The sequence below is a fragment of the Malus sylvestris genome, chromosome 5 (genome assembly GCF_916048215.2).
Source record: "Malus sylvestris chromosome 5, drMalSylv7.2, whole genome shotgun sequence".
Lineage (NCBI taxonomy): Eukaryota > Viridiplantae > Streptophyta > Magnoliopsida > Rosales > Rosaceae > Malus > Malus sylvestris.
This window is the reverse complement of record NC_062264.1, coordinates 7,296,086-7,311,039: the sequence shown is the minus strand read 5'-3', so window position 1 is coordinate 7,311,039 and position 14,954 is coordinate 7,296,086. Positions and strand designations below refer to the sequence as shown.

Genomic DNA, 14,954 nt, shown 5'->3' with positions numbered 1-14,954 from the left:
GTCACTCTAGTATGAGTTTTATAAGTATGTATGAACTAGAGATTTGAGAACCTTTGTGGCTTGGTTTAGAAAAGTCGATGGATGTTTGAGTGATTCCTTCGGAATTTCCAACGAATTATTTATGATGTTATAAAGTATGATTTCATGAATAATGATGTTTTTAAACTATGATCAATGGACATGTTTTATGATTGTCATATACCTTGAATTATTGTCACCCACATGAGCTTCGCATCTTATCCAGGTTGTTGCCTTGCCCGGTGCACCACTTTTACGGTGTAGGAACCATCATGCAGGAGACAAATCTGTGTAGATACGAGAAGCTTTTGGGGTCGTAGTTAGAAGTGAGTTAGCTTGGAGTGATTAGGTTATCCCTATATCTTTTCTTATATTATTTCGAGAACTATATGTTTGGTGCCTATGGGCATGTTACTCTAGAGAGCTTTATGAGCTTTTTGTTGTACAGTTGTCGTACACATATTATTGTTGTGCTGTTTTTTTTTTCTTATTTTTTTTATATGAAATCAGAGAGTTCTAAAGGTGCAATAACCCATCACCAAATGCCTAGTTGTAGGATAATTGGCCCAAAGAAAAGAAATAAAATATTGAATCATTAGTGTCCAAAAATGAGATTTGGACTAATAATTTTGGATGTCTTGTCAAATTAATGGACTACTTATCACTTTTAATTAATTCAATAGATCGAGACCATTCGAGGTCGATCGTAGATGCAAAATAATACAAAGTTTCAGGCCATATTTTGGGCTAGATGGATGCATGCCATGTAAAAGAAAAGCTCTAAAAATTGGTTAAGGTCCTGAAATCAACCACTGAAAAAATATGGGTGCGGGTTGAAAAAAATAAAGCCAAAAATGGCTTTGGGCTGAGAATAAGAGGTAGCCTAGCATTGGATTGTTGATTACTATCCAATCCGCAAAACCCAGTAGCTACAGGTTGCGAGTTGGGCTTGCGTAAGGCTGTTGCAGGCAGCCCAACAACATGCAAAGCAAGTAGCCTGCTTGCTGCAGTTTTACAGGCCGTTCTAAAAAATAGAAAGAAGCCCTGAGTGCATTTAGCAGAGCGAACCGAGTTTAGGGGCTAGCCCAATAAGCTACTGGCTGATGGATGGTGACCCGAAATGTGCTGGCCTATCAAATTTTAGATGACAAAAGCCCAGCATGTGAGCTTTGGGTTCCTGAAGCCCAAAAGAAGGCTGATGTTAGTGGGTTCAGTTTGGTGCACGGCTTGGCTTGACTTTAGGCCAGCTAGGCGCGGCTTCCCATATATATATATTTTTTCTTCTTCTCTACTTTTCGAATTCTAGGGTTTTGAAAAACCCAAATAAATAATCATGCTTTATAATGATTCAAACGTAATACTTCCCGATTGATTATCAAACTCTCTTTAGATGTTTAAAAAAAATTACAATTATAATAGAATAATATATAGTATAAGAGATATGAATATGATAAGATTTACAGAATTACAACCCTCATGCAATATGCAATAGGACTCCAACCAAAAACTATTTTTACCAATTTTCATTGCAAGTTGGACAAACGTTTTGGCTAAAAAAGGCCAATTTAATTTTAAGAGATTATATTCACACACCTCAAATTACTTCTCCTATATTTTTTTAATTTTTTAATATTTTTTACACATCACTAACACTTAATAAAAAAATATTAAAAAATTAAAAAGTTATATAAGAAGTAATTTAGAATGTGTGAATATAATGTCCCTTCAATTTTTCATTCGCTTACCATTCTTGTCAACCTAAACTGAATCTGATTTTTGAACACCAATACAGATGAATTGAATCTCCATCTTCAAAGCCAAATTCAATTCCCAAATTTGAATCGAAGAATTTGATCCGCAACATGTGTCTGTCTCGGATTTGATTGATGTGGGTCGCATTCTAAAAACTCAGTTCGACCTTCTTGACAACGAAACGAAGATGCAAAATTTGTCGATGAATGAGTGTTGTTATTGAAGTGGCCCCTTTTCATCTTCCTAACGGTGCTGGTGCAATCCGTACATGGCGGCTCCGAGAAATCTGGCGGGGGACGCCGGGAGGCTGCCTATGGACGAGGAGAATGCCAAGGAGGACGATTGGTCCACCGGCAAGAGGCCCAAGTCCGATAGGTTTCCGCTGTCGCGGTGGGAATTCGCAGCGGCTCTCGGCGTTTTCTTGGTCTTCTCTACCGGTCTCTGCTGCGTCTACTTGACCATGCCTGCCGCCGAGTACGGTAAACTCAAGCTGCCGCGCTCCGTCGCCGATCTTCGCTTGCTCAAGTAAGTCCCTCATTTCACGATTCAATCAAATTCTCATTTGGATTTGTTCATATTTTTGGAAATATATGATAATCTAGTTGTGTTGTTGAAGGGTTATTGAGATTTTGTTCAGATTAATTTGTTAATTGCGGAAGATTTGATTATGTGGGCTGCTTGTTATTGTACCTTTGGATTAACATCTGAGTTGCTTTTCTCTTTCTCTGATTTGCATAAGATATTGTCACATATGTTCAGTTGATTTGGAATTTGAAAAAAAATAATTATGAAACAAGTAGAATTCAAACGTCGATAGGGCTTATTTTTAGTCACTATATTATCGAATTCACCTCCGCACGGTTTAGGATGTTGGTTCACATGCATACTTGAAGACTTTGGTAGAATGAGAATATAGAAAGAACTTTCGTTTAGACTAACTCAATATGGAAAGTTTTACGTGAATGTTTCTGTAAAGAAAGTTTAAGCTCGGTGTGAGATGTCCGCCCTGAACTTCCCTATTATAACTCCTAAGGTTATAAGTAATTCATCCATACAACAACAACAACAACAACAACAAAGCCTTTTCCCACTAAGTGGGGTCGGCTATATGAATCCTAGAACACCATTGCGCTCGGTTTTGTGTCATATCCTCCGTTAGATCCAAGTACTCTAAGCCTTTTCTTAGAGTCTCTTCCAAAGTTTTCCTAGGTCTTCCTCTACCCCTTCGGCCCTGAACCTCTGTCCCGTAGTCACATCTTCGAACCGGAGCGTCAGTCGGCCTTCTTTGCACATGTCCAAATCACCGGAACCGATTTTCTCTCATCTTTCCTTCAATTTCGGCTACTCCTACTTTACCTCGGATATCCTCATTCTCAATCTTATCCTTTCTCGTGTGCCCACACATCCCACGAAGCATCCTCATCTCTGCTACACCCATTTTGTGTACGTGTTGATGTTTCACCGCCCAACATTCTGTGCCATACAACATCGCTGGCCTTATTGCCGTCTTATAAAATTTTCCCTTGAGCTTCAGTGGCCTACGACGGTCACACAACATGCTGGATGCACTCTTATACTTCATCCATCCAGCTCGTATTCTATGGTTGAGATCTCCATCTAATTCTCCGTTCTCTTGTAAGATAGATCCTAGGTAGCGAAAACGGTCGCTTTTTGTGATCGTCGCTAAATTGCTCCGGTCATTAGTGTGGATAAGTATATAAATGGATAAAGATAGGAAAGCAAACACAAGATGTACGTGGTTCACCCAGATTGGCTACGTCCACGGAATAGAAGAGTTCTCATTAATTGTGAAGGGTTTACACAAGTACATAGGTTCAAGCTCTCCTTTAGTGAGTACAAGTGAATGATTTAGTACAAATGACATTAGAGTACAATTGACATTAGGAAATATTGTGGGAGAATGATCTCGTAATCACGAAACTTCTAAGTATCGGAGTGTGGTATCATCTTGACTTGCCTTATCTGTCTCATAGGTAGATGTGGCAGCTTCTCTGGAAGTACTCTTCCTCCATCCAGGGGTGGTATCTTTAACTGGTGGAGATGCACAAGGTAATGTATCAATTTCACTTGAAGCTTACTTGTAGTTTCAGGCTTGGTCAAGCGCGATACAAACCATGTAGTAGGAGTCCCCCAAGTCGCCGAGCTAGGGGATTTGCTAAAAGAGGTGACAGACAAGGTAAGCAATCAGAGCTCCGGCTGATTGTTCACCTTCTCCCCATCTTGCAGCAGCATGAAGGATAAAGAGAAGAAAAATGAGAAGAGATGATATGGGATACTTTTGCTTTTGAAGAAGTAACTTTCCACAGGCTTATTCTTGAACTGAGCTGGAGGGTTTTCTGGTTTCCTCCAGAGTATAAGGCCGACTGAAGAATTTGAGGGTCAAAACAAGTCCATCAAATCTAGAGTACGTTCGACCCTGCTGATATGGGATACTTTTGCTTTTGACAGAGTAATGGATGGATCGGCACGTGTGCTGTTACGCTTGTCTCCACATGCTTCCTTGTATCCTTCGCACTTGCCCTATCTGTTCCTCAAGCAGATGCGGTATCTTCCCTGGCAACATAAGATGTTGAAGATGAGTACTCGAGAGCAATGCCAGGTAAGTAATCAGGTAAGGGGTTCCAGGCTGTCAGTTCCTGGCTGGGAGCTTGATTTCAAGTGCTGACTGATTGCTCTCTTTCTCCTTGTCTTGCAGGTAAAAACAAGGCCAAAGGAAAAGACAGGGAAAAAGCATGATATGGGATACTCTTGCTTTTAACCCTGATGATATGAGATATTCTTGCTCTAGTATAGCTTTTTTGCAGAGGTATTATCGGGGGGAAAGAAAGCTGAATATTTCGAAAGGCTTCGTTGGGAGTGCCCTCTCAGATATGAGGAAGGGTTGAGCATTTTTGCAGGTCTGCCTGTCCGTTGGGGATGGAGGTCGACATATATAGGAGTCTCCCTAACAACAAGTAGTAATGCTATTTCTTTACCCTGCTTGGTCATAGCACGGTAGTGGGAGCTGCCAGCTTCACATGTTTTAACTCTGTCAGAGCACTTTGAAAAAGTGGTATGTGGTATCTGGCTCTCGAGATTCGGAGAACGATGTTTCTTCGATTTTTGAGAAAGCAATCATGGTGGGGGTCTGGCTCTCGAGATTCGGGGAGCAGTGTCTCTTCGATTTTTGAGAAAGTAATCATGTTGGGAGTCTGGCTCTCGAGATTCGGAAGGCGGTGCCTCTTCGATTTTGGAGTAAGCAATCTTGTTGGGAGTGTTTTCTCGGATGTGAGTAAAGGTTGGGCATGTTTGCTAGTCTACCTTGCCACGAAGCACGGAGGTTGACACACAGGGACTTTCTAATTATCCAGCAGTGGTACTGTTCCTTTACCCTTGTGGGTAATAATATGGTAGCTAGACCTTCAAAATTTATGTGTCTAAACTTTGTTAGTGCTGTTTCTTTGCTATTCTTTTACCTTTCTTGGTCAGAGCGATGTAGTGGGAGCTGCAAGCTTCACGTGCTCAACTTTGGCAGAGACTTTGACAAAGTTATCTGTGGTACCCATGAGCTATTGTTGCGTGTGGGAAGTGGGTGATTGAACAGTAAGATTCATGTGCTTTCTACTTCACCAGAAGTCTTCGACAGAATGCCCATAATTTCCGCAAAGCTGAGTGCGTGTGACAGGTGCTGACAAGGCTAGAAAAGAAGGTGCCTCTTCGATTTCTGAGATCGGCCCTCGTGGTCTCTGAGCAGCCCAGCTTTTGAGAAAGCGAGCGCCTCTTCGATTGATTCGGAGAACGATGCCTCTTCGATTTTTGAGAAAGCAATCATGCTGGGGGTCTGGCTCTCGAGATTCGAGGAGCAGTGTCTCTTCGATTTTTGAGAAAGTAATCATGTTGGGAGTCTGGCTCTCGAGATTCGGAGGGCGGTGCCTCTTCGATTTTGGAGCAAGCAATCTTGTTGGGAGTGTTTTCTCGAATGTGAGTAAAGGTTGGGCATGTTTGCTAGTCTACCTTGCCACGAAGCACAGAGGTTGACACACAGGGATTTTCCAATTATCCAGCAATGGTATTGTTCCTTTACCCTCTCTTCGATTTTTGAGAAAGTAGTCATGTTGGGAGTCTGGCTCTCGAGATTCGGAGGACGGTGCCTCTTCGATTTTGGAGCAAGCAATCTTATTGGGAGTGTTTTCTCGAATGTGAGTAAAGGTTGGGCATGTTTGCTAGTCTACCTTGCCACGAGGCACAGAGGTTGACACACAGGGACTTTCCAATTATCCAACAGTGGTACTGTTCCTTTACCCTTGTGGGTAATAATATGGTAGCTAGACCTTCAAAATTTATGGGTCTAAACTTTGTTAGTGCTGTTTCTTTGCTATTCTTTTACCCTTCTTGGTCAGAGCAATGTAGTGGGAGCTGCAAGCTTCACGTGCTCAACTTTGGCAGAGAACTTTGGCAAAGTTATCTGTGGTACCCATGAGCTATTGCTGCGTGTGGGAAGTGGGTGATTGGACAGTAAGATTCATGTGTTTTCTACTTCCCCAGAAGTCTTCGACAGAATACCCATAATTTCCGCAAAGCTGAGTGTGCGTGTGACAGGTGCTGACAAGGCTGGAAAAGTAGGTGCCTCTTCGATTTCTGAGATCGGCCCTCGTGGTCTCTGAGGAGCCCAGCTTTTGAGGAAGCGAGCGCCTCTTCGATTTCTGAGATCGGCTTTCGTGGTCTTTGAGCAGCCCAACTTTTGAGAAAGCAAACACCTCTTCGATTTATGAGATCAACCCTCGTGGTCTCTAAGCAGCCCAACTTTTGAGAAAGCAAACGCCTCTTCGATTTCTGAGCAGGCGCCTCTTCGATGTCTGAAGCTCCGTCGAGTGCAGCTTTTTATAGGGGCTGGCATTAAGTTCCAAACCACACTTGAATCTCCACCAGTAGAAGCTCCATTCTTGCACTTCTAAGATCTTGATTTGTCCGACCTCTTCTCTCTTCAATACCTTTGAAAATGTCTGGCCCCTCCGACCGTCGTTTTGACTTGAACCTTGTTGAAGAGGCAGCCCCGCCTTCTCTAGACAACATATGGCGCCCATCCTTCGTCTCCCCTACTGGTCCTCTTACCGTTGGGGATTCCGTGATGAAGAATGATATGACCGCTGCGGTGGTGGCCAGGAACCTTCTCACTCCCAAAGATAACAGACTACTTTCCAAACGGTCTGATGAGTTAGCTGTTAAGGATTCACTGGCTCTCAGTGTTCAGTGTGCAGGTTCTGTGTCTAATATGGCCCAACGCCTATTTGCTCGAACCCGCCAAGTTGAATCATTGGCGGCCGAAGTGATGAGTCTCAAACAGGAGATTAGAGGGCTCAAGCATGAGAATAAACAGTTGCACCGGCTCGCACATGACTATGCTACAAACATGAAGAGGAAGCTTGACCAGATGAAGGAAACTGATGGTCAGGTTTTACTTGATCATCAGAGATTTGTGGGTTTGTTCCAAAGGCATTTATTGCCTTCGTCTTCTGGGGCTGTACCGCGTAATGAAGCTCCAAATGATCAACCTCTGATGCCTCATCCTTCTAGGGTTCTGTCCAGTACTGAGGCTCCGAATGATCCCCCTCCGATGCCTTCTCTTTCTGGGGCTCTACCGACTGCTGAGACTTCTCCTAAGCAACCTTTGTGAAGGCTCCATCTTGTTTGTTTATTTTGACTCATGTATATGTACATATTTGTAGCTTAACGGGGATATCAATAAATAAGTTTTCCTTCATTTCAACGTATTGTGTTAAATACACCAAAGCCTTCTTCGCTAAGTTCTTTGAATTTTCTTTTGTTGAATCTTGTATGTTGAAGCTTTCTGAGTGGAGCATGTAGGTTGGGGTAGTGTTCCCTTAATGTTTCGAGTGAGGAAAACTTCTCGGTTGGAGACTTGGAAAATCCAAGTCACTGAGTGGGATCGGCTATATGAATCTTAGAACGCCATTGTGCTCGGTCCTGTGTCATGTCCTTCGTTAGATCCAAGTACTCTAAGTCTTTTCTTAGAGTCTCTTCCAAAGTTTTCCTAGGTCTTCTTCTACCCCTTCGGCCCTGAACCTCTGTCCCATAGTCGCATCTTCTAATCGGAGCGTCAGTAGGCCTTCTTTGCACATGTCCAAACCACCGTAACCGATTTTCTCTCATCTTTCCTTCAATTTCGGCTACTCCTACTTTACCCCGGATATCCTCATTCCTAATCTTATCCTTTCTCGTGTGCCCACACATCCAACGAAGCATCCTCATCTCCGCTACACCCATTTTGTGTACGTGTTGATGCTTCACCGCCCAACATTCTGTGCCATACAGCATCGCCGGCCTTATTGCCGTCCTATAAAATTTTCCCTTGAGTTTCAGTGGCATACGGCGGTCACACAACACGCCAGATGCACTCTTCCACTTCATCCATCCAGCTTGTATTCTATGGTTGAGATCTCCATCTAATTCTCCGTTCTTTTGCAAGATAGATCCTAGGTAACGAAAACAGTCGCTCTTTGGTATTTCTTGATCTCCGATCCTCACCCCTAACTCGTTTTGGCCTCCATCTGCACTGAACTTGCACTCCATATATTCTGTCTTTGATCGGCTTAGGCGAAGACCTTTAGATTCCAACACTTCTCTCCAAAGGTTAAGCTTTGCATTTACCCCTTCCTGAGTTTCATCTATCAACACTATATCGTCTGCGAAAAGCATACACCAAGGAATATCATCTTGAATATGTCCTGTTAACTCATCCATTACCAACGCAAAAAGGTAAGGACTTAAGGATGAGCCTTGATGTAATCCTACAGTTATGGGAAAGCTTTCGGTTTGTCCTTCATGAGTTCTTACGGCAGTCTTTGCTCCTTCATACATATCCTTTATAGCTTGGATATATGCTACTCGTACTCCTTTCTTCTCTAAGATCCTCCAAAGAATGTCTCTTGGGACCCTATCATACGCTTTTTCCAAATCTATAAAGACCATGTGTAAATCCTTTTTCCCATCTCTATATCTTTCCATCAATCTTCGTAAGAGATAGATTGCCTCCATGGTTGAGCGCCCTGGCATGAACCCGAATTGGTTGTCCGAAACCCGTGTCTCTTGCCTCAATCTATGCTCAATGACTCTCTCCCAGAGCTTCATTGTATGACTCATTAACTTAATACCCCTATAGTTCATGCAATTTTGTACGTCGCCCTTATTCTTGTAGATAGGCACCAAAGTGCTCGTTCGCCACTCATTTGGCATCTTCTTCGTTTTCAAAATCCTATTGAAAATGTCAGTGAGCCATGTTATACCTGTCTCTCCCAAAACTTTCCACACTTCGATTGGTATATCGTCTGGGCCTATTGCTTTTCTATGCTTCATCTTCTTCAAAGCTACAACCACTTCTTCCTTCCGGATTCGACGATAAAAAGAGTAGTTTCTACACTCTTCTGAGTTACTCAACTCCCCTAAAGAAGCACTCCTTTCATGTCCTTCATTGAAAAGATTATGAAAATAACCTCTCCATCTGTCTTTAACCGCGTTCTCTGTAGCAAGAACCTTTCCATCCTCATCCTTGATGCACCTCACTTGGTTTAGGTCCCTTGTCTTCTTTTCCCTTGCTCTAGCTGGTTTATAGATATCCAACTCTCCTTCTTTGGTATCTAGTCGTTTATACATATCGTCGTAAGCCGCTAACTTAGCTTCTCTGACCGCTTTCTTCGCCTCTTGCTTCGCTTTTCTATACCTTTCACCATTTTCATCGGTCCTCTCCTTGTATAAGGCTTTACAACATTCCTTCTTAGCCTTCACCTTTGTTTGTACCTCCTCATTCCACCACCAAGATTCCTTTTGGTGTGGGGCAAAGCCCTTGGACTCTCCTAATACCTCTTTTGCTACTTTTCGGATACAACTAGCCATGGAATCCCACATTTGGCTAGCTTCCCCCTCTCTATCCCACACACATTGGGTGATTACCTTCTCTTTGAAAATGGCTTGTTTTTCTTCTTTTAGATTCCACCATCTAGTCCTTGGGCACTTCCAAGTCTTGTTCTTTTGTCTCCCTCTTTTGATATGTACATCCATCACCAACAAGCGATGTTGATTAGCCACGCTCTCTCCTGGTATAACTTTGCAATCCTTACAAGTTATACGATCCCCTTTCCTCATTAGAAGAAAATCTATTTGTGTTTTTGACGACCCACTCTTGTAGGTGATCACATGTTCTTCTCTCTTCTTAAAGAAGGTGTTGGCTAAGAAGAGATCATATGCCATTGCAAAATCCAAGATAGCTTCCCCATCCTCGTTTCTCTCCCCAAAACCATGGCCACCATGAAAACCTCCATAGTTGCCTGTCTCCCTGCCCACGTGTCCATTTAGATCTCCTCCTATAAATAACTTCTCCGTCTGAGCAATTCCTTGCACCAAGTCTCCAAGGTCTTCCCAAAATTTCTGCAAGTTTTTATGCAAATTTTGTAGAGAACCCTATGTGTGACCAAGAGAACAACCTCGGCTTTCTTTCCATTCGTAGAGAACCCTATGTGTGACCAAGAGAACACATTTCCAAAATGTTCATGCTCACTTACTAAGATCATATCTTGTGACTTAAGTTCCCAACATTTGGAGGAGAACTGAAGGGAAGTCATTCATTTCAAACAGCCGTTTCCAAATCCTAGAAGCAACTGGGGGATGCACCTGCTAATGATACCTATATTCCACATCATTTTTCACATGACACACCATCAGAGAGACTGACACAGTTTTGGCCTATGCCTTGAAGTGATGTCATGTTTTCACTTTTGTCTGTCTATTTTATCCAGTACTGTGGCCTTTATGGTCCCCATTTAACATTAGTCACTTCCCCTGAATGCTTGTTCTGATTTTTAAATATTTTTTATAATCTTTTGCAGAGACAATCTGGCAACATATGCCAATGATTATCCAGCACAATTTATTCTGGGTTACTGCTCTACTTACATCTTCATGCAGACTTTTATGATTCCTGGGACAATTTTTATGTCATTGCTAGCTGGAGCTCTTTTTGGCGTAATCAGAGGCCTTATCTTGGTTGTCTGCAACGCTACAGCTGGAGCGTCATCCTGCTTCTTTTTGTCTAAGTTAATTGGAAGGCCTTTAGTTAGTTGGTTGTGGCCAGAAAGGTTGAGATTTTTTCAGGCAGAGGTACTTCTTATTACTTTGTTAAATTTGGTCAATTCTGCTATCGTTCTTCCACTACTTTAACCTTAAATTTTGTGCACCCAGATTGCAAAGCGTAGGGAAAAGCTGCTAAATTACATGCTTTTTCTTAGGATAACTCCAACCTTGCCGAACCTTTTCATCAACTTGGCATCTCCAATTGTTGATATACCGTTTCATATTTTCTTTCTGGCAACTTTTGTTGGTCTTATTCCAGCATCTTATATCACAGTCAGGGTAAGTTCTTTCTACTCATTAAATGACGAAATTCTATTTTCTGTAACATAAATGGAACTTTCTCATCTTACTATCCGGTTGTTTTGGTGTCTGTATATGGGGCTCGCTATACTTTTTAGTAACGAATTTGTCCAATAAAATAGTTAAACAGTCCACACTGCTTAGATTAGTTCTGGGTAGCATTTTACTTCATTGTTTTGTTATGCTTTAGGAGGTTTTGGACTTGAAGGCCTTGAAGCATGTCATATTTAGAGGCAATAATCCATAATCATTGACGCTGTGGTGGGGATTGGTCAGAGAAGCATGGGTCGATTGGGTTATTATTTTTGAGTTACGTTCAAACATTTTTTGTCAAAAGTATGTCTTTCGGTGGTAAAGGGACAGAATTCTGTGGAATTTCCCTCTTTTAACTATCTCTTGGGTAATGTGGTTGGACAGAAATATAAGAACATGTGTGGAGTTTGGCTGTGGCTTCTTTAGGGAGTATAATGGGGATCTACAATAGAATCCTTGGGGAAAAAAGTGAGGTTTTGGGTGTTCTATGTATTATTGCTTTCTTGGGTAATCATATGAGCTTAACTTCCTTGTAGTGTCTGTACTGTGGTTTCTTGCTTTCTCCAACCCTTAGAGATCTTGCATATTCTTTAATTTTATTAGAAGGGGGAGCTGCTGTAGGATAGTTTTTAGAGTTGTATTGCAATGTTAGAGGTGTATTTATGGATTTGGTTTTAGGGTTGTATCATATAATGGGTGGACCTCTGGTTTACTAAGTTTTGCATCGCAGTTTTAGCTTTTTAATAAAATTCTATTTCTCAGATTTGTGGAGTCCGGAAAACACAGGGTAACACCAGTGGATTGCAGAAGAAACTTAGTAGATATGTGTTTTGTTGTCTTATCTTTAATCTGAAGTGTGATTCACAGTCGCGTGGGATATTTAAATTGAAAGGTCTTCAGCCAACTGCTGGCTAAGGTAGCCTGCTGGGAGGTTAGGCGATTGAGCCACTGAAGAAATTGACCAACTATGCTGGTTGACCTCCATTCCAGAAAAAGTTCTGGTTTTGGTTCTTCTCTTTCGACAACGTGTCTTGTCCAACTTCCATTTACTCGGGAGTCCCCATTACTCCTAGGGTCCAAGATATGAGTGAACTAGTTTTGGTCAAAGTACTAGGCTATCTAGCTAGTCTAAGCTTATAGTGTGGTAAACTCTCCTATTAGCAAGCTCTTGCAATAATTTGATGTTGTATTGATCAAGGCCTTCAAGCTTCTTGTAGATGCTCATGATGTCGTCAATGAATACCTAAATCTGGATCTAAGTCTTTCATGAAATTTGCAAATTTTATATGCCTTTTCTTTTGGTTGGAAAAGTTCTAGACCTAGCTCATAGTATCAAAATTTTATTTTTGAATAAAATAAATCATAAAGATAACAAATTGACTAATTTACAGTAAACACAAAGTGAATAGAAATTTTATATCGTCGGGATGAATTAAGGGGTATCAGTAAAGTTGTTATTGTCATGTTCCCCGTGCTGTATAATTAGATGCAGGACTTGCTATGTTTGGAGGTTGATTTGTGCATGTGAGATAGGCAACAACAACAACAACAAAGCATTTTCCCACTAAGTGGGGTCGGCTATATGAATTCTGGAACGCCATTGCGCTCGGTTTTGTGTCACGTCTTCCGTTAGATCCAGGTACTCTAAGTCTCTTTTTAGAGTCTCTTCCAAAGTCCTTCTAGGTCTTCCTCTACCCCTTCGGCCTTGAACCTCTGTCCTGTAATCACATCTTCTAACTGGAGCGTCAGTAGGCCTTCATTTCACATGTCCAAACCATCGTTACCGATTTTCTCTCATCTTTTCTTCAATTTCGGCTACTCCTACTTTACCTCGGATGTCCTCATTCCTAATCTTATCCTTTCTCGTGTGCCCACACATCCAACAAATCATTCTCATCTCCGCTACATCCATTTTATGTACGTGTTGATGCTTCACCGCCCAACATTCCGTGCCATAAAGCATTGCCGGCCTTATTGCCGTCTTATAAAAATTTCCCTTGAGTTTCAATGGCATACAACGGTCACACAACACGCTGGATGCACTCTTCCACTTCATCCATCCAACTTGTATTCTATGGTTGAGGTCTCCATCCAACTCTTCGTTCATTTGCAAGATAGATCCTAGGTAGCGAAAGCGGTTGCTCTTTGGTACTTTCTAATTTCCAATCCTCACCCCTAACTCATTTGAGCCTCCATTAACTTGCACTCCATATACTCTGTCTTTGACCGACTTAGGCGAAGACCTTTAGATTCCAACACTTCTCTCCAAAGGTTAAGCTTCGCATTTACTCCTTCCTGAGTTTCATCTATCAACACTATATTGTTTGTGAAAAGCATCATCTGTGAAAAGCATATACCAAGGAATATCATCTTGAATATGGCCCGTTAACTCATCCATTACCAATGCAAAAAGGTAAGGACTTAAAGATGAGCTTTGATGTAACCCTACTGTTATGGGGAAGCTTTCGGTTTGTCCTTGATGAGTTCTTATGGCTGTCCTTGCTCCATCATACATATCCTTAATAGCTTGGATATATGCTACTCGTACTCCATGTGAGATAGGCCATGATAATTAAACCTTATTCAGTTAGATTGCAGCTGATGTTTCTGTTGGACCTATCATGATCGTTTGTGTTTTTTCGTCCGACAGCTATAGAATTTAATAACTTCACTAACAATATTGTCAATATGTTTGAAGAGAGCTTTTGGATAAACATCAAGTATATATCTACTTAGAATTATTTTCTTACATGTATTTATCCCTGTCCAAATAAAAATATGACGGATTAAATTGATTTTCATCATGCTAACTTGTGTACCTTGTTGTATGGTGACTTTTTTGCTGTGTTTATTATATATAATAAAATAGAGCTTTGTTGCACATATAAAAGGCATCACAATTGTGACCAAATCAAGATGCACATAAACGGAACATCTGATCCCATTGGTTTATAGTGTAGTTGACATCCTAATTAATGCAGGTCATATTTTAACTGTTTGGTTACAACCGAACATCTTGGACTGTCAGAAATCTGTTTTTCAATTTAACACATGACAGCTTCTTTTCATGAAATGTTTTCGTTGTAGTAATCGATAGCTGCTCATTTTGGTTTTCCAGGCTGGCCTTGCTCTGGGGGATCTCAAGTCCGTCAAGGATCTCTATGATTTTAAAACTCTGTTTGTGCTTTTCCTCATTGGTTCTGTGATTATACTTCCAACCGTTTTGAAGAGGAAGCGAATCTATGAATGAAAGTTCAGGTGTCGAGGACTCCATTCCATGCTTCTGTACAGAAGGCGGCTCATGTAGTCTGACAGCTAAATAGTGCAAATGTTACAATATGGTGAAGCTTAATTTTTCCAGTACCCAGAAGGGAGCGTCTGTTTTTCGGTATAGGCTCTTCAAAGCATTCTTTACTAGGTAATGTATTGTTACAGAGTTAAAAATGATGTTTCGAAAGCTGCTGTGCGAAATTATTTATGAATTTATCATTGCTTTAGGCTCATGTAACATTGATAGTCCTTGTAACATGGTTTACAATTATATAGCAAATCTTGTATTTTTTTTCGGATGCGGTTGCCCTTTCTGTTAGTTGGAACTGCTATACTTTTCTATATGGTTAACCATTTCAGGTCCAGTGGAAGTTTGAAAAAGTGTTGATTTATACGTTTTTAAGTTGTAACTGAATGCAATGAGGATGATATGTGGA

The 14,954-nt window shown here is 41.3% G+C and overlaps 1 protein-coding gene across 1 annotated transcript; it reads left to right on the top strand.

Annotated features, from left to right (window-relative positions):
- The first annotated feature begins 1,735 nt into the window (after positions 1-1,735).
- LOC126622113 (uncharacterized membrane protein At4g09580-like) lies at positions 1,736-14,812 on the top strand. The gene is made up of 4 exons (XM_050290772.1): positions 1,736-2,295; positions 10,671-10,941; positions 11,023-11,193; positions 14,366-14,812. The coding sequence occupies exons 1-4, from the start codon at positions 2,039-2,041 to the stop codon at positions 14,495-14,497; spliced, it is 831 nt and encodes a 276-aa protein (XP_050146729.1). The 5' UTR covers positions 1,736-2,038; the 3' UTR covers positions 14,498-14,812.
- Positions 14,813-14,954: the final 142 nt, after the last annotated feature.

Bases quoted from the DNA above. Each gene is read 5' to 3' on its own strand.
- LOC126622113 (XM_050290772.1), top strand. From the start codon at position 2,039: ATGGCGGCTCCGAGAAATCTGGCGGGGGACGCCGGGAGGCTGCCTATG. The intron at 10,942-11,022 runs GTACTTCTTATT...TTGTGCACCCAG, and splicing joins TGAGATTTTTTCAGGCAGAG to ATTGCAAAGCGTAGGGAAAA. The intron at 11,194-14,365 runs GTAAGTTCTTTC...TTGGTTTTCCAG, and splicing joins CATCTTATATCACAGTCAGG to GCTGGCCTTGCTCTGGGGGA.